Source organism: Ursus americanus, chromosome 24 (genome assembly GCF_024610735.1).
Source record: "Ursus americanus isolate L20-20 chromosome 24, mUrsAme1.1.p, whole genome shotgun sequence".
In the NCBI taxonomy this organism is placed as follows: Eukaryota; Metazoa; Chordata; class Mammalia; order Carnivora; family Ursidae; genus Ursus; species Ursus americanus.
In genome coordinates, this window is record NC_142150.1 from 35,995,288 (window position 1) to 36,014,036 (window position 18,749).

The following is an 18,749-nucleotide window of genomic DNA, read 5'->3' on the forward strand; positions in this document are numbered from 1 at the left end:
AAGTCTGGCTAGGGTTTATGGATCTTATTAATTCTTTCAAAGAACCAGCCTGTAATTTCATTGATCTGTTCTATTGTTCTTCTGATTTCTATTTCAATGATTTCTGCTCCAATCTTTAGAATTTCCCTTCTCCTCCTTGGATTAAGCTTTAATGCTGTTCTTTCTCCAGCTCCTTTGGGTATAAGCTAAGCAATAAAGGATCTATAGTCCAAAAACTACAGAACACTTGTGAAAGAAATTGAGGAGACACAAAGAAATGGAAATACATTCCATGCTCATGGATCGGAACAATAAATATTGTTGAAATGTCCATGCTACCCAGAGCAATCTACACGTTCACTGCAATCCCTAAAATATCAAAAACATTTTTCAAAGAGCTGGAACAAATAATCCTAAAATGTATATGGAACCAGAGAAGACCTCGAATATCCAGATGAATGTTGAAAAAGAAAACCAAAGCTGGTGGCATGATGAAGCCAGACTTCAAGCCACATTACAAAGCTATAATCATCAAGACAGTATGGTACTGGTACAAAAGCAGACACGTGGATCAATGGAATGGAATAAGGAACCCAGAATTGGACTCTCAATTCTATTGCCAACTAATCTTCGACAAAGCAGGAAAGAATATCCTACAGAAAAATGTCTCTTCAATAAATGGTGATGGGAAAATTGGACAGCCACATGTAGAAGAATGAAACTGGACCATTCGTTTACACCATACACAAAGATAAACTCAAAATGGATGAAAGACCTCATGTGAGTTAGGAATCCATCAAACTCCTAGAGGAGAACATAGGCAGTAACGTCTTTGACCTTGGACGCAGCAACCTCTTGCTGGACATGTCTCCAAAGGAAAGGGAAACAAAAGCAAAAATGAACTATTGGGACTTCAAAAAAACAAAACCTTCTGCAGAGCTAGGGAAACCATCAACAAAACTAAGCAGCAGGGGATGGGAGAAGATATTTGCAGATGACAAACAGATAAAGAGCTGGTATCCAAGATCTATAAAGAACTTCTCAAATTCATTGCCAAAATAAACAAATAATCAAGTCAAGAAATGGGCCGAAGACATGAGTAGACATTTCTCCAAAGAAGGCATACAAACGGCCAACAGACACATGCAAAAATGCTTCCCATCACTTGGCATGCGGGAAATACAAATCAAAACCACAATGAGATACCACCTCATCCTCACACCAGTCAGAATGGCTAAACTTAACAAGACAGAAAACAACAAATGTTGCGGAGGATGTGGAGAAAGGGGTAACACTGCTGGTGGGAATCTAAGCTGGTACAGCAACTCTGGAAAAAAGTATGGAGTTTCCACAAGACATTGAAAATAGAGCTACCGATGACCCAGCAATTGCATTAGTAGGTATTTATCCCCAAAATACAAATGTAGTGATCCGAAGGGGCACTTGTACGCCAATGTTCACAACAGCAATGTTCACGATAGCCAAACTGTGGAATGAGCCAAGATGTCTTTCAACAGATGAATGGGTAAAGAAGATGTGGTTCATATATGCAATGGAATATTACTCAGCCAAAAGAAAGGATGAATTTCTACCATTTATATTGACACGAATGATACTGGAGGTATTATGCTAAGTGAAATAGGTCAATCAGAGAAACAAACTGTCATATGGTTTCACTCATATGTGGAACATAAGGAATAGTGCAGGGGACAATAGGGCTGGGGTGGGGGAAGAGAACTGGAAGAAATCAGAGAGGGAGACAAACCATATGAGACTCTTGACTCCAGGAAACAAACTGAATGTTGTGGAAAGGAAGGTGGGTGGGGGTACTGCGAAACTGGGTGATGGGCACTAAAGAGGACATGTGATACAATGAGCACGGGGTGATATACTCAACTAATGATTTATTGAACATTATATCAAAAACTAATGATGTACATTACCATGGCTAATTGATTTCAAATTAAAAAATTCCAATGACATTTTTTCACCAGAATACAAAAAGAATCCTAAAATTTGCAAGAAACTTTAAAGGATGTAAACCAAAGCAATCTTGAGAAAGAACAAAAGGGAAGACATCACACTCCTGATTTCAAACTATACTACAAAGCTATACTAAATAAAACACTATGGGTCTGACATAAAAGACACAGCAACCAACAGAACACAATAGATTTCATAAATAAACTCCCATCTATACATCAACTAACATTTAACAAAGGAATCAGCCATACTCGGTGGAGAAAGAATAGCCCCTTTACTAATGGTTTTGGAAAAACTGGATAACCCTATGCACAATAATGAAATTGGACTACTATCTTCCACCACTCACAAAAATTAACCCTGAATGGATTAAAGACAGGAAGGTTAGATATGAAACCATAAAACTCCTAGAAGAAAAAATAGGGAACAATCTCCTTGACCTTAGTCTTGAAAATGATATTTTGTATCTCACACCAAAAGCACAAGCAACAAAAGCCAAGGGCAACAAGCAGAACTATATCAAATGTAAAACTTTCCACACAGCATAAGAAACAATCAACAAAATCAATCAACTGACAGAGTGGGAGAAAATACCTGTAAACCATAGCTTGAAAAATATTTGCTAAGTGTGTATCATGTAAGGGGTTAATATCCGATATATATAAAGAAGTCCTACAACTCAAAAGCAAAACAATCTGATTAAAAAATGGGTAGAGGAAAGGAATAGATATTTGTCCTGGAAGACACTCAAATGGCCAACAGGTATATGAAAAAGTTCCCAACATTACTAATCATCAGGGAAATGCAAATCAAAAGCACAATGAGGTATCAACTAACACCTGTTAGAATGGCTACCATCCAGAAAGAGATAACAAGTGGTGGTAAGGATGTGGAATAAAGGGTATACTTGTACACTTTTGGTGGAAACATAATTTGGTTCAGCCACTATCAAAAACAGTAGAGATGTTTGTCAAAAAATTAGAGAACTACCATATGATCCACCAACCCCACTTCTGGGTATACATTCAACACAAATAAAACCAAATACCAAAAAGATAATCTGCACTCCCATGTATATTGCAGCTTTATTCATAACAGCCAAGATATGAGAATGATAAAGATGATAAAGAAGACATGGTATTTACACACAATAGAGTGGAATATTATTCAACTGGGAGAGTGAAGGAACTCCTGACATTTGAGACATTATGGATGCACCCTGACGGCATTATGCCAAGTGAGATAAACCAGACAGAGAAAGACAAATACTGTATGAGATCACGAATAGGCATAATCAAACAGCCAAACTCATAGTAACAGAGAGCACAATGGTGGTTAGCAGGGCCTGAGAGGCAAGGGAATTGGAGATACGTTTTTTGAAAAGGTACAATCTTGCAACTGAAGGATGAAGAAACCTGGCAATCTAATGCATAGCATAATGACTATAATCAGTAACACTGTGTTACATTCCTCACAGAGGCTTTTCTACTACTGAAGCCCTCATCGTTTCTTAGAAAGACTTCTCATTCTTACACATTTTTAAAGAACAGTGCTTCAAAGAACATACCTATGCCTCCATGGCGGGGATGAGGGCACACATCCTTTATTCATACTGCACTACTTCTGTGGAGTGGGATAAGCCTTCACATTCTCTCCCAGAGGTTCAATGATTCTCCTCAGTCCTGTCCATCTGTAAACTTATGAAAAATTTGGCAAGGCTTCAAATACCTCTTCATTTATAGTCTTTAACTAAATGGAAGAATTATGTGACTTATCAAAATTGAGACCCCGCCCCCCCAAAACATTAAAAACCCAGTGACTCTCCAGGGATATTATGTAATTGTAACATCTGTTTTATATCAGTTGGGTCAAGTCCGAGCAATCTGTATATCAGCAGCCAGTGTTGATACACATCTTGTTCCACTTGTGAAACAGATCACGAGGACTAAACATTTTAGGTTCTACTTTAGACAGACAAAACTGGCCACAGTTAAAAACCCTGCCATTCGCACTATTTATTTCCTCTCTGGCTCTGGAGGCTTCCTAGAAAGTATCAGCATTAGAGTAAGTCTAATCATCTACTCCATAAATTAGATCACCCCGTACAAAACCATAAATCTGTATAATATAAAATGTTGAACACAGACAATAAAAAATATACCAGCTCTCCATATTTGTTCTTAGTCTGCAATATTCAATATTCAGTTACTCTATTATTGCAATGAATTTACACACAAGCGTACTCACACCAAACATGAATAGATGCTTGAAATACTAGAAATGATTTGATAGTATGAAACACTAGCTATGTCACCCAGGGTAAATTTTCTTGACTTAATGAGAGAGAGAGAGAGAGAGGTTTGAATCCCAGAATATCAGAAATAGCTACTGGCTGTGATACGGATTTTGAATTGTCATCTTCCATCAGAAATCCCCACTGATAATGATAAGTGAAATAAGTCAAGCCGAGAAAGACAAGTACCATATGATTTCACTCATTTATGGAACATAAGAAGTAGGAAGATTTGTAGGAGAAGAAAGGGAAGAAGAAAGCGGGGGGTAAAGAGAAGGGGGAATGAACCATGAGAGACTATGGACTCTGGGAAACAAACTGAGGGCTTTAGAGGGGAGGGGGGTGGGGGATCGGGATAGGCTGGTGATGGATATTAAGAAGGCACGTATTGCATGGTGCACTGGGTGTTACACGCAAGTAATGAATCATGGAACTTTACATCAAAAACTAGGGATGTACTGTATGTTGACTAACATAACAAAAATAATTAAAAAAAAAAAAAGAAATCCCCACTGAACACTAAAGCAAGAAACAAAGTCATCAGACTCATAAGTAAATGATACTGAAGGGATGACATTCTTCATTCCACTTCTCTTTATAAATTACCTCCTGCTTCCTTAGATTACAGTTGCTGGAGACTGACATGTGACCAAATTTATTAGATGACTAGTCTCAAAAGAGGCCTTAGACAAACATTAGCCATCTGAGACTGCTCTTCCAGGAGACACAACTAGGACAATTGTATAGCTTTGTTTCTATTCAAAGGCACATCACCTCTATTTATTCCCATTATGGTCAGAAATACAGAACATTGAACACCCTCATGCCTGGATGACACTGCATCAAAATATTTAGGAGACAAGGTCTCTACACTCCCGGGGGCCTGTGTCCGGTATCACTCCTTTATATTCAGAGGTCGGAGATTGAACAGGGCTCAATCTCTGAGGCAAAAAGAAGTAACAAGTTTCTAAACCTTAACATTTTACAAATACCTGCAGATTATTTTAAAGATTTTATTTATTTGAGAGAGAGCAAAGCAAGAACAGGGACAGAGTAAAAGGGAGAAGCAGACTCCCCACTGAGCACAGAGCCCAATGTGGGGCTCAATCCCATGACCCTGGGATCATGACCTGAGCATAAAGGAGACATTTAACTGACTGAGTACCCCAGACCCCACTTACAGATTGTTAATAAATAATGAGGCCCCTCCAGTAGGGTGAAAGGATGAACCTACAGGACATAAAGGTATTGTGTTTGTGTTGAATCAAGACAGCTGTCAGTCCATTTGGCATATTATCTTTGTCAATTTAAGCTTTCTTTTTCCAAAGGCAGTATGAATTTGTCAGAGTCCATTCATGTGCACATTATCGAGGGTTAAGGTTTCTAATAGGACAAATCTGGACAGGACCTCAGCAAGAACATCGCTTTTGTAACCTCCTCACGGCATCTTTGATTTCCTTGTTCCTCAGACTGTAAATCAATGGATTCAACATGGGAATAACCACAGTGTAGAACACTGATGCAAATCTGTCAAAGCTGGAGGAACCACCAGAGCTGGAACTCAAATAGACAGAGATACTTGAGGTATAGAAAAGGGAAACAGCTAGCAGATGAGAAGCACAGGTATTGAAAGCCTTGGACCTGCCTTTAGCTGAAGTGATCTTCATGATGGACATGACAATATAGCCATAGGATATCATGATAATGAGGGCATTTACTATCCCAAAGAGCATTGTTGATATAGCAACCAACAGTTGTACAAAGAAAGTGTCAGTGCAGGACAGGATTAACAGTTGGGGTGTGTCACAGAAGAAGTGCTTGATGACATTAGGCCCACAGAAGTGGAGCTGAAACACAATACACAACTCAGATATAGAACCAGAAAGTGCAGCCAAATAGGATCCCAGCACCATCCGAATACAGAGGGAGGGTGACATGATTGCTGAATAGAGAAGTGGATTACAAATGGCAGTATATCGGTCATAAGCCATCGCTGTCAGAAGACAAGACTCACTCAGTCCCATGATTGAAAAGACAAAGAACTGAACAGCACAACCCACAAAGGTGATAGTCTGCTGCTCTTGGAAAAAGGTGGAGAGCATCTTGGGAGCTATCGAGGTCACATAGCATATATCTATGAAGGACAGATTACTGAGGAAGAAGTACATGGGTGCGTGGAGGTGAGAGTCCATCCTTATTAAGATGATGAGGCACAGGTTCCAAGTCAGAGTCACAATGTAGATCAGCAGGAATACAACAAAGAGCACTGCTAGGATTCTGGGAAAATCAGAGAATCCCAAAAGGATGAAATAAGTGATCTCTGTAACATTTCCTCCCCCAATCATTGGCTTGCTGCTTCTGAAATCAGAAAAGAGAGAAGAGAATGCACCGCTGACTCAGGTGAAATGACAGCATTACAATTCTCGTATGTGTCATTTTTTCCTCCAGTTGAGTGCTGGGAAAGAAGCAATGCCTCACCGTCCTGATTAAAACACCCCAGATTTTCACCTCAAATTGTCAAGAAATACTTTTTCCTGTTTCAGGTTCTCAATTATTTCATGAACTCTCCTGAAAATTAAAGGAATATTTTTCAACTTGATGGAGAAATAAAATAATAGAAATGTTGTTTTGATTACAGAGATCATTAAATCTTTTTTTAAAACCTCTGATAATTCATATATAACTGCTGCTTTACAAGAACATAAGGAATCACTCCAGATTAACACTGAGATAGCCCTTTAGTCCCAGATGGTCATCTAGACAATGTTTTAAAATTTCCTCTTTCATCCTTAAGTTATTTACCCTGTCTGTAATAATTTCACAAACACTTATATGAATGTAGGTAATATACTTCTAACTAGTCTGGGAAGCTATATCATAACTTATGACTCTGATAATATTTTCCTAAGGCACAGTATATGTGCCCAATAAAGTTATGGAACAACTCCGTAAGGAGTCTTCCTACCAAGTATACCAAAGGGAAGGTAGGATAGCTCACTATTGACCCCAACCTTTTTTCAATTTTAGGGTATTTTACTACTTGAGAAACAGCATGGTACTGTACTTAAAGTTCAGACTTTGGAATTTTGTCTGATTCCCTCTCGCTTTATGAACTTGTCCCAGTAGCTTACACACTAGGATTGATTAACTCAAAATAACATGAGAACATTAAGAGCCCCTGAACTCTCAGATTACTAGGATAGTTACATGAAAATTCATGGGGATGCTCAGCACACAATCCTGTACACAGTAATTGTTCAATAACTGTTGGCTATTACCATCACGGATTGCTTACAGATAATCATGAATGACAGCTGTACCCATGGTTAGTTAGCAGCGTCAACAGTGCTGTAGTTCTATGGGTTAATTTGAGGGATTTCCTGAGGCACCACTGACCTTGTAGACAGTGAGGAATCATTACCTCTGGGCAGATGTAGATTCAGACCTCATGTAGAAGCAAATCAAACCACCTGGGGCCACGAAGACACAAAGCACAGAAACAATTTTCTATTTAGTTTGCTTGAGTTTGGGTACACTTGCTCAACTGACAACCAGCAACACACTATGATGGACCTTGATGCAGAGGAAAAGTAAATAACTTCAATTACCAGGTACTACATAGTATATTTCATACATTTTATTGATACAGTCATGTTAGAGCTCACTAACAGATTCGTAATGGATTTATGGCCTATGCTCCATAACCAACTGTCCTTCCTTGAGATGAAAGAGTAAATCAATGAGAACAGCTAAGAAATTTTTGAAAAAATATTAATAATTAAAAAGACATGAACTTTCAAGGATTAAAAAGTATGATAAACACTGACAATTCACTATTCTTATAAAAATAGACACATGTCAAAAGACCTTATAGACATTTTAGAAAAATTTAAATATCACTAAGAATTTAAATATGATAAAATTAGTATTTTAAATGGATAGACAACAGATAAATTCTTGATATGCATTTATGTAATCTTGGTATGTGGAAAAAATGTCTGAAATATAACACCAACACAGAAACTAGAAGAGAAAAATGTAACGATTTTAAACTTGGTTATGTGAGAAAAACCCACGTAAATAAAATACTTTTTGTAATACAATTGATAAGGGAAAAAGAGTGGCAAAGCATAAAAAAGACAATGTATAATGCCTTTAATAAAAAAGGCACAAATCAGGGGATGGGGCACTCATACTTACTTCCGATGAGGGTACAAAATGATTTTACCTTTCTGAAGTAAAAATTTTTCTGCTTTATATAGTATCTCAGTCTCTATGTCTCTGTCTCTGTCTCTCACACACATACGAACCCAGGAGACAATTAAAAATACCAGAAGTAATGACTGGTATGATTTTGATTTCCTTCTTTAAGCCTCTCTGTATTTGATCAATTTTTGACAAACCTATATTTACAGGAAGAAAAGTTATTAAGATATATAAATCCTTAAAAGTAAGCCCAGTGTAAGACACAAGGGAGAGGGGAAGGAGGGGAATTGAAGAAGAGAGAGAATCACAGAGAGAACAGACTTTCAGAATTTCCTGGCTTTGACCTACTGGCTGGGTCATCCTTAGCAAGTTATTAAACCCCTCTGTGCCTCAGTTGCCTCATCTATAAATGGCACTAAGAGTACTTATCACCTCAGAGGGTTGCTGCAAGGATTGGTTGACATAAAGGGCTTAAAACAGTAAGGGCTCAATAAATGTTAACAATTATCATCCCCATTATCGTTCCTCTCTGTGAAGGAAAAAGCAAACTAATACTGAAATATCAAGGAGCTCTTTAGATCAATTATTTTCTAAGGTCCCTAAGCCTAGAGTCAAGAATATCGTTAGGCAATGACTGTATTTATTTCTATCTCGGATTACTCCGTTACCTCCCAGTCAGCTGGACTGTAAACTCCTAATGTCCCTTTTTATGTGCCACCACCACCAGGTACTCTGAGCTGACGAGGCTCTACACAGTACGTGCTCTACTGGAGATGCCTCACTACTTAACGATAAGCACCTTGTATACTAATATTTGTGTTACTGAATAACTACATATTGAACAATGGTTCTTTCACCCCTTTTGGATGCAAAACTAAAATTATCTTATTTCATTTCAATCATGGTTTTATGAGGTTGGAAATCTCTCTGTTGACTCCTTAAGTGTTGCCAATATGATTTCTCCACAATTTTATCCATGATGAGTTGGAGTCAATGAAAATATTTTGAAAATATAAACTCTCATACACAACATCGCCCAATACACCGACATAATGGATCAGTTCAGTGAAAAGAAGTCAAGCTTCTGATCAATCACTTGCAGTAAAGCTCTTCACTTTCTTATTACATTCTGGTGACAAAGGCAGCCAGAGGTAAAGGTATTTTATGTGGCTCATCATTCCAAAAAAGAGGAATTGTGGATTGTTTTACTAATTCATGATAAAATGTATCCTGTTAAACTTTAGTAAGCTATAGGAAAAGGAGAAAAATTCACTTTTTGATTAAGTTTTTGCATGTGTCCACCATTTCACAAGACAATTTAAAGAAAAGGTGACTGATGTAAATATTAACTAGAGACTTTACTATGTGCATCTACCTAATCAAAACCTTTCCAATTCTGGCTACTGAGGACATGGCCAGTTTGTAAGGTTGTGCAGAGTACAAAATCAGCTAAAGAAAGCCAATGTTGCAATGAAGAAGAACAATGTAAGTGAAAAAAAAAATGTTAAAAGAGACAGACCAACAATGCCTTGAAGTGAGGCATCTCTGATATCTGTGTTACCCACACCCGTGCCTCCAAACCTGCAGGGACTCCAAAGATGACCACAGAGAGCCATTTGAAGATTTCACAAGGTCAATGGAATTGTACATGAGTACTTGTTATATCATTATTTAGTGACCTGCTTGCCTTTTGCTACTCAAAAATTTTCAATCAAAGCTATATATTAACATGGAAATCAACTTAATATAACAACAGATTCCTTACACAAAAGAAAATTCAAAGTGTCCTTGGAATGGATAAAATTGGAAAATCTAGACAAGAATATGGGATCTTAGGAAATTCCCCTGAAGTCAGTGAACTGTTATTTTTAATTCAGTGCTCAATTATTGACTTCTAAAATTTGTTAGCTTTTATAATCATCATCTCATTAGATTCTAAATAATCCCATTATCCCCAGTTTTACAGGTGAAAAAAAAAACCTGAAGGTGACAGAGCTCAAGGTCACACCCTTAAGAAATTGCAGAACTGGAACTCAATATTCATCCCTCATCCCAGAATGATCCCTGAAATTTTAGATTAGGCATTAATCTTTTTCAATGAGGTTCAGAGAAGTTGAGCAAGGAGAAAGAGAACCCAAGAAAGAGCCCAGAGTGGAGGGTGTGGGAGTGAGAAGAGGTGAAAAATGGGAGAGACTCAGGACCGTAAACTTTGCTCCACACAGGTCCTACTGGAAGAATCACACGGCTATTAAGATAGCACAGAATCCACTGTTCTCACCAAATCTTGCCCTCTCACGTTGACTCAGATTTCCCAAGAAAACAGAGCTCTTGCCAAAGGCTGAAATTGCTTATTTCTTTTCCAAAGGAATATTCCAGGTGGGTTCTATTGCTCTCCAAGTTGGGAGCCTTTGGCCATGAAATAGGCTGTCCACTCAGATTAAGAGAGATGCTCACAACTGGAGATCCTCTTAAATGTGTCATTGTTAAGGTAAGAGATAATAGGAGAAAAGACAATTAGAGGGAGAAAACCCTCTGGGTACTTGTTCCCTGGAGTCACGGTTGTCATGGAGTTTTTATCCCTGCTAATTTCATGTCCCATTTTTCCATGTCCCTTCTGGATCCATTCCCCACTTCCCCATGGTCCTAACGATCTCATAATTACAGCTTTTCTTTTAACGATCTTGGAGTCCTTCAAGTTGAAAAGGACCTATGGACCATCTAGTCCAATACCTTCAATTACCAGGTGAGGAACCCAAAGCCAGAGGAGCTAAAAGATTTGCTCAAGAGGACACTGGTAACATACTAGTTGGCAAAATATCTTTTTTTTTTAATTTTATTTATTTATTCGACAGAGATAGAGACAGCCAGCGAGAGAGGGAACACAAGCAGGGGGAGTGGGAGAGGAAGAAGCAGGCTCATAGCGGAGGAGCCTGATGTGGGGCTCGATCCCATAACGCCGGAATCACGCCCTGAGCCGAAGGCAGATGCTTAACGGCTGTGCCACCCAGGCGCCCTGGCAAAATATCTTAATTAAAATAAATTAGATATGTTAACATTTCTTTGGGTACAAAGCACTTTTATTTCATATATATACATCCATGCATTTGCTCAAATATCTGACCAGATCCAATCATGACAGCAGCCTGTGAGGCGGACATGGCATTATTTCCTATGCGTAAGCAAGGAAATTGAGGCAGTAAGGAAAACAATAAAACTAACCTGACCTGCCATGGTTACAACCTGGGGCATGGGTATCATGGTTACAACCTGGGGCATTGGTATCAACCAATCTGGGTAGAATTCTGACCCTTCCACTTGATGACTGTGTGACCATGAGCAAATTCACCTCTCCCAGCCTCAGGATTGTCATAAAATGGGCCTGATAGTAGTAGCTACTTCAGAGAGTATGTCTTCATAGAGAGAAGCAAATTGCATAATACTCATAAAGCACTCACCAGGGGGTGCGGTACAAGCCTGCCTTCTATTAATAGTCATTGTAATTTCTATGTTCTGATTTGGAGTTCTTTCCAACATGTTATGCTGCATTACTAATCCTTCACTAAAAATATCTACTTAACATCATTCCCACAAACATTTTTGCTTGTTTCTAGTTTTTTGAAAATGAAAGTCATCTACCCTACCAATTACTAGGAATACAGGGATGTTTTAGATGAGGTCCCATTCTTCGTTTGATCTACAACTATTCTCACTTCTAGGGAGAAAGGGATGGATAGGCAATGAATTAATTATTTAACTCTTGCTGATAGATTAGTCGTTATATTTCCCTCCCTGATAAGAACTTCAATAACTTAATCCTTAACCTAAGCAGGTTCTTAAGATAGTTTTAAAGGTGTAACATCAAAAGTATAGAATGTGGGCACCATGGACACACAATAGAGGTCATGTTTCTGGTCAGAAAGAACCACGTATGTTCCTGTACAGTGGGAAGACTGTGGCCGACCTCTATGTGCCCAAAGGTTCTTTCTGTAATATCTGCAATATAATTTCTCACCTGCCATCTTTATATGGTAACAGAAAAAAATCAAATCTAAATGACATGAAGTGTAAGGTACTGTATAAATAGTGATGTAATATGTATGAAATTAGTCCATAGCCTCTTATATGAAAAAATATCTTTTAAAATTTTTCTTTAAATTCTCTTGGTTGTACTGAGTCTCCATGGTACCCCCAGTCCGGTGGTTCTTCTGCTCCCTGGTCAACAAATTGTACTAGAATCCCTGAGAGGCTCAGACCTCTGGGACCTGGGTCTTGCCACCTACACACACAATAGCCATCATTTCTGAAGTCTTGCACAGTCTCTGGGAAGCTACCATGGAGCATGTTCCGGGCTTGCTTTTATCCAGAAACTGATGACTTTGACTCCTTTATAGCCTCTGAGAGGTACTAAAAAGCAAGATTTGAGGTTTGGTGTTTATGACCAGAGACTCCCCTCTGTTGGGCTACCTGCTAGGCATCTGGGGAGCACTTCTCAACTGATCTGATAAACCTCTGCTGTAATCATGGGCAGGTTTTTTTCTACCCAGAATTCTCCAGTATCGTACCCAGAAGATAACAACCTAGCTAGGAGTATTTTGAAAGTTGAGTAAGTGAATGGAGCAGGTGTGCAGTGCAGAATCTCCCTGCACAGATATTAGTGCACTGCACTCCCTGCACTGAAGAATCTTCACTACTTAGATATTACTTCATCCCTCTGTTTTTATCATTCACCCATAGATATATCTGATGGCCCTGGGCCCATGTATCTTGATTTAATTCTCCAGAGAAGAAACTTCCAATAATCTACTAGAGGAAAGGAGGAATGGTGGGGACAGGTGGAATTTCCTGTATGCAAGAGGAGGGGACAGGCTGGTCTAGAAGTCTAGTTACTTTTAATAGATTTTCAATCAAATCTCCAGTTCTAAGCCCCACCCGCTACACAGGTGCCTAGTGCCTACAATTCCTGATCCTTCTGAGGGTTATGCAATGGAAATCAATTTGCTGCTTCTTGGCTTTCCTGCCCCACATACCTAGGACCCACAGCTTCCTGATTTCTTGAATCTGAGGTGGTTATTCCTCATAGATGAGCTTCCAGCTTCAGCTTCTGTTGTCATTTATCCTACTTTACATTTCTTAGTGATTTTATGGGTTAAAAAAAAACTTTTATTGTCATTTTAGGCAGGCTCTAGGAAGGAGTAAAGGCAAATGTACGGATTCAGCCCATTATGTTTGCCCACATATTTTCAAAAAAAAATTTTTTTTAAGTAGGATCCAAGCCCAGCACCGAGCCCAATGCAGGGCTTGAGCTCACAACCCTGAGATCAAGACCTGAGCTGAAATCAAGAGTCAGACACAACCAACTGAGCCACCCAGGCACCCCTATTTTCAAATTTCTTAAGCCATTTTATATTTGCAGTAGAAATATCTGACTATATACCATTGTCCATGGTATTTTCCCCAGTGTTCAGATAATGCAATTTAAAAATTATTTTAACATTTTTCACTGATATTTCATTAGGTAAAAAAGAAAACTTTTAATTTCCCTTTATTACCTTTGAAATGAAACTTTCTATTTGTATGTTTATATATTTTTAATCGAATTCATTTTTATCCTAATTTCTACTCAGCACCCTTACTCATAAAAAGGTAACTACCTTACACTGTTATTTTACTAATGTCTACAGCCTACTGTTACAACCACATTTTTTAATGTTTAGGGCCTTCTATCTAAGTAAAATATAAATATAAATATATATACAGTTAAGATATGATAAAATCACATTTTGCTTTCATTCCAAAACTATAATTAGGCTATAATTTAAAACTTAAATTTCAATATGTGTTGACTGAAAAACTGAGAAATTCTGTATCCCACACATAGAAACCAAAATAAATCATTTCACTACATTTTAACTGATCTGTAAAACAACACCTACTGAATCGCAGTTTCAATTCACTATGAGACCAATTCTTTTTAAAACAAAAAAGTAAATATGTTGTTACAATGTAGTAAGCCTAAAAATTAAAAAGTCATGATAACCACATTTCCCTCAAAACCAGTCTACTGAGAATTTACCTGCCACATGAATTATTGCTCTTATTTTTTGTTAAATACTTTACTGACTTACGTGCTGAGTAACAACTCGGTCTTAGGAACCAAAATACCGGCGCAGTTGAAGAAGCAAGGAAGGAACAGGACGCCGTCTGAGAGGGTGACACGCCCTCAAGAACCGTTCCAGCGTGGACGTCTACACCCGTGGTGAGAAGACGGGCACCGGCCTCAAGCTCCAGGACCCGAACGCCCGCCCCACGGAGCCGGGATGCCGTTCAGGCCACAGACCTGCCTGGGTCCGTCGTCACCCCAGACGACCTCCTGTACGAGCGGTAGGCAATCCTGGAGAACATTTCGCTCCAGGGGGAGGAGATCGCTGGGCAGATGAAGGCCTAGAGAAGCAGCGGTGAGCCCGGCGTGAGGAGCGTGAAGAGCTGCGCAGCCGGGGAGCAGAACCAGGTGCCCGCTTCCTGGAGAGAGAGGCGGCCTCTAGGAGCAGGACCCACAACCCCTCACGCCCGAGGCCGCCCCAGGAATGGCCCAGGGGATGCCCCACACGGGCCCAGCGCAGGCAAAGACAAGGACAAAGCGCGGGCCGGACCCTGTGGCTGACGCCGAGACCAAGCCTACCACACCGGAAACACCCTCGCGCACCGTGACCTGTTCTGCGTCGGGGAAGCCACTGCGCATGTCAGACCTGACGCTCATGCGCTTCCCCGCGTTTCAGGCCGCGTGGGGCTCATCACGTGCAGGGAGCGCGGCGTGTGCGCTGTGACTCGCGACAGCCTGAGAGGCGGGACGCCTCACGCTGTGCTGCGGCCCTCTGGGGCTGGGGTCACCCTGGAGGACATGCAGAAATTGACTCGGAGGGGCGCCTGGGTGGCACAGCGGTTAAGCGTCTGCCTTCGGCTCAGGGCGTGATCCCGGCGTTATGGGATCGAGCCCCATATCAGGCTCTTCTGCTATGAGCCTGCTTCTTCCTCTCCCACGCCCCCTGCCTGTGTTTCCTCTCTCGCTGGCTGTCTCTATCTCTGTCGAATAAATAAAATCTTTAAAAAAAAAAAATTGACTCGGAAAAAGAGGGTGGACCTAGTGAACTGGGAGAAGCGACGTCATCATGCTGCAACAGAGCGTCGCGGGGCTTCGAGATTCTGGAGTGACGCTGCAGGCCAGGAAGTCGAGGCCCCGTGATGCCGGCCTGGCGTGCGGAGACCACCTCAGCACTTGCACACGACTGGCCGTGTGGTGCCCTCCTTTCTTGGCTGAGCTGGAGCCTGGGGACGCGGCGGGCAAGGAGGCTCGCAGCTCCAGGGCATGCCCGCTGCAATGACTGGAGTTCGAAGGCGTGGGCTAAGAATATTTAATGTGGTGTCATCTTAAGAATAAAATCTTAACACAAATGCACAGTTAAGATTGAGTGTCCAGAAGTCAAAGCCTGGGCCGTGACCATATGAGAGCGCCACTTTAAGAAGTAAATAGAAATCCCCTCACATCTTCTTGAGATAGGCCAAATTTGAAGTCCCTGAGAAGTCTAGGAATGCCTCTCCCGAATTAAAGTGTGATAAGACTCCCAAAGGGAATAAAATACAGTGGGGGGGGGGGGCAGGAGAGAAAGGACCAAAATACTAAGATTTGTACTAAAATACTAAGGTTGGGGGGCCTGGGTGGCTCAGTCCTTAAGCGTCTGCCTTTGGCTCAGGTCATGATCCCAGCGTTGGGGGATCGAGCCCCCCATTGGGCTCCCTGCTCAGCAGGAAGCCTGCTTCTCCCTCTCCCACTCCCCCTGCTTGTGTTCCCTCTCTCGCTGCCTCACTCTCTGTCAAATAAATAAAATCTTTTTTAAAAAAAATACTAAGGTTAATTCTTCTGACAACTATTAAGTGCATACAATGTGCCAGGCATTATTCACATACTGGAACACTGACAGTCCTGTTAATGTAAATGATAGAAGCCAAGATGGCAAGGTGTGAGAGCGGGGCAGTCTTTCCCTAGCTCTTTGGAACCCAAGCAGGTACACAAAGTCACAGAAAGATTCACTGAATTGAGATTCCTCTCCTTTCTACTCTGAACCCTTCTAACTCCTGCAAGTGAAAGTTTACCATGTGGTGGTAGAGAAAGGACACCATCAAACTCAGTTTAAAGGACATATGCTGAAAATATCTAAATGGCTAACAGCTACATGAAAAGATGCTCAACCTCACTAATCATCAGGGAAATGCAAATTAAAACCACAATGACACATCACCTCCTGTTAGAATGGCCACCATCAAGAAGATAAGAGATAACCAGTTTAGGTGAGGATGTGGACAAAAGGGAACCCTCTTGGGTGGTTGATGGGAATGTGAATTAGTGCAGCCACTATAAAAACAGCATGGAGTTTCCTCAAAAAATTAAAAATAGAAATACCATACAGTCCAGTGATTCACTCCTGGGTATACACCCCACCAAAAGGAAATGAAAACAGAGTATCAAAGAGATATCTGCACTTCCATGTTTATTGTAGCATTATTTACAATAGCTAAGATATGGAAATAACCTGAGTGCCCATCAATGTATGAATAGATAAAATGTGATGTATCTCTCTCTCTCTCTCTCTCTCTCTCACACACACACACACACACACGCACACACACAGGAATATTATTTAGCCATGAGAAAGAAGGAAATCCACCACTTGAGATGAAATGGATGGGCCTTGAGGACATGCTAAGTGAGATAAGTCAGACAAAGAAAGACAAATACTACATAACATGTGTGGAATCTAAAAAAGCCGAACTCATAAAAACAGCGTAAAAACTTGCAACTAGTGGTAAATAAATCTTAGAGACCTAATGCAAAGTGTAATGAATATAGGCAATATTGTATTATAATCATCAAACTTGCTAAGAGACTAGATCTTAAATTATTCCAACCACAAATAAGAAATGGTAATTATGTGATGTGATAGAGGTGCTAACTCTGCTACAGTGGCAATCACATCAAAATACATAAATGTATCAAATATATAAATGCATCAAACCATCCCCCAGGGTGGCTCAGTAGGTTGAGCATCTGACTCTTGATTTAGACTCAGGTCATGATCTCAGGGTCATGATCTCAGGGTAGTGAGATTGAGCCCTGTGTCAGACTCCATGCTCAGCGGGGAGTCTGCTTCTCTCCTTCTCTCTCACTCTGCCCCACCCCTGTGTGCTGGCGTGCGCACACGCTCTCTCTCTCTAATATAAATAAGTCTTTAAAAAACATGTATTACTCTATATGGAAAACCCAAAAGAATCCACCCCCAAACTACTAGAAGTTATAGAGCAATTCAGTAATGTGGCAGGATACAAAATCAATGCTCAGAAATCAGTTGCATTTCTATACACGAACAATGAGATTGAAGAAAGAGAAATTAGAGAATCCATCCCATTTACAATAGCACCAAAAATCATACATTATCTTGGAATTAACTTAACCAGAGATGTAAAGGATCTATATTCTAGAAACTACAAATCACTCTTGAAAGACATTAAAGAAGACACAAAAAGATGGAAAAATATTCCATGCTCATGGATCGGAAGAATTAACATAGTTAAAATGTCCATGCTACCCAGAGCAATCTACACTTTCAATGCGATCCCGATCAAAATACCAATGACATTTTTCAAAGAACTGGAACAAACAGCAGTTAAATTTGTGTGGAAGCAGAAAAGGCCACGAATTGCTAAGGACTTGCTGAAAAGGAAAAACAAAGCTGGGGGCATCACAATGCCGGATTTCGAGCTGTACTACAAAGCTGTGATCACAAAGACAGCATGGTACTGGCACAAAAACAGACACATAGACCAATGGAACAGAAGAGAGAACCCAGAAATGGACCCTCGGCTCTTTGGGCAACTAATCTTTGATAAAGCAGGAAAAAACATCCAGTGGAAAAAAGACAGTCTCTTCAATATGGTGCTGGGAAAATTGGATAGCTACATGCAAAAGAATGAAACTTGACCACTCTCTCACACCATACACAAAGATAAACTCCAAATGGATGAAAGACCTCGATGTGAGACAGGAATCCATCAAAACCCTAGAGGAGAGCATAGGCAGCAACCACTAAGACATTGGCCACAGCAACCTTTTTCATGACACATCTCCAAAGGCAAGAGAAACAAAAGATAAAATGAACATGTGGGACTTCATCAAGATAAAAACCTTCTGCACAGCCAAGGAAACAGTCAAAACAACTAAGTGGCAGCCCACGGAATG

General features: G+C 40.2%; 1 protein-coding gene and 1 pseudogene across 1 annotated transcript; one reads left to right on the forward strand and one right to left on the reverse strand.

Moving 5' to 3' along the window:
- Positions 1 to 5,664: 5,664 nt before the first annotated feature.
- Positions 5,665 to 6,600, reverse strand: LOC123785339 (olfactory receptor 5AN1-like). Its single transcript, XM_045787072.2, has one exon. The coding sequence runs from the start codon at positions 6,598 to 6,600 to the stop codon at positions 5,665 to 5,667; it is 936 nt and encodes a 311-aa protein (XP_045643028.2).
- A 4,993-nt stretch (positions 6,601 to 11,593) lies between these two features.
- On the forward strand, positions 11,594 to 15,840 carry LOC123784988 (nitric oxide synthase-interacting protein-like; annotated as a pseudogene).
- The last annotated feature ends 2,909 nt before the right edge of the window (positions 15,841 to 18,749 follow it).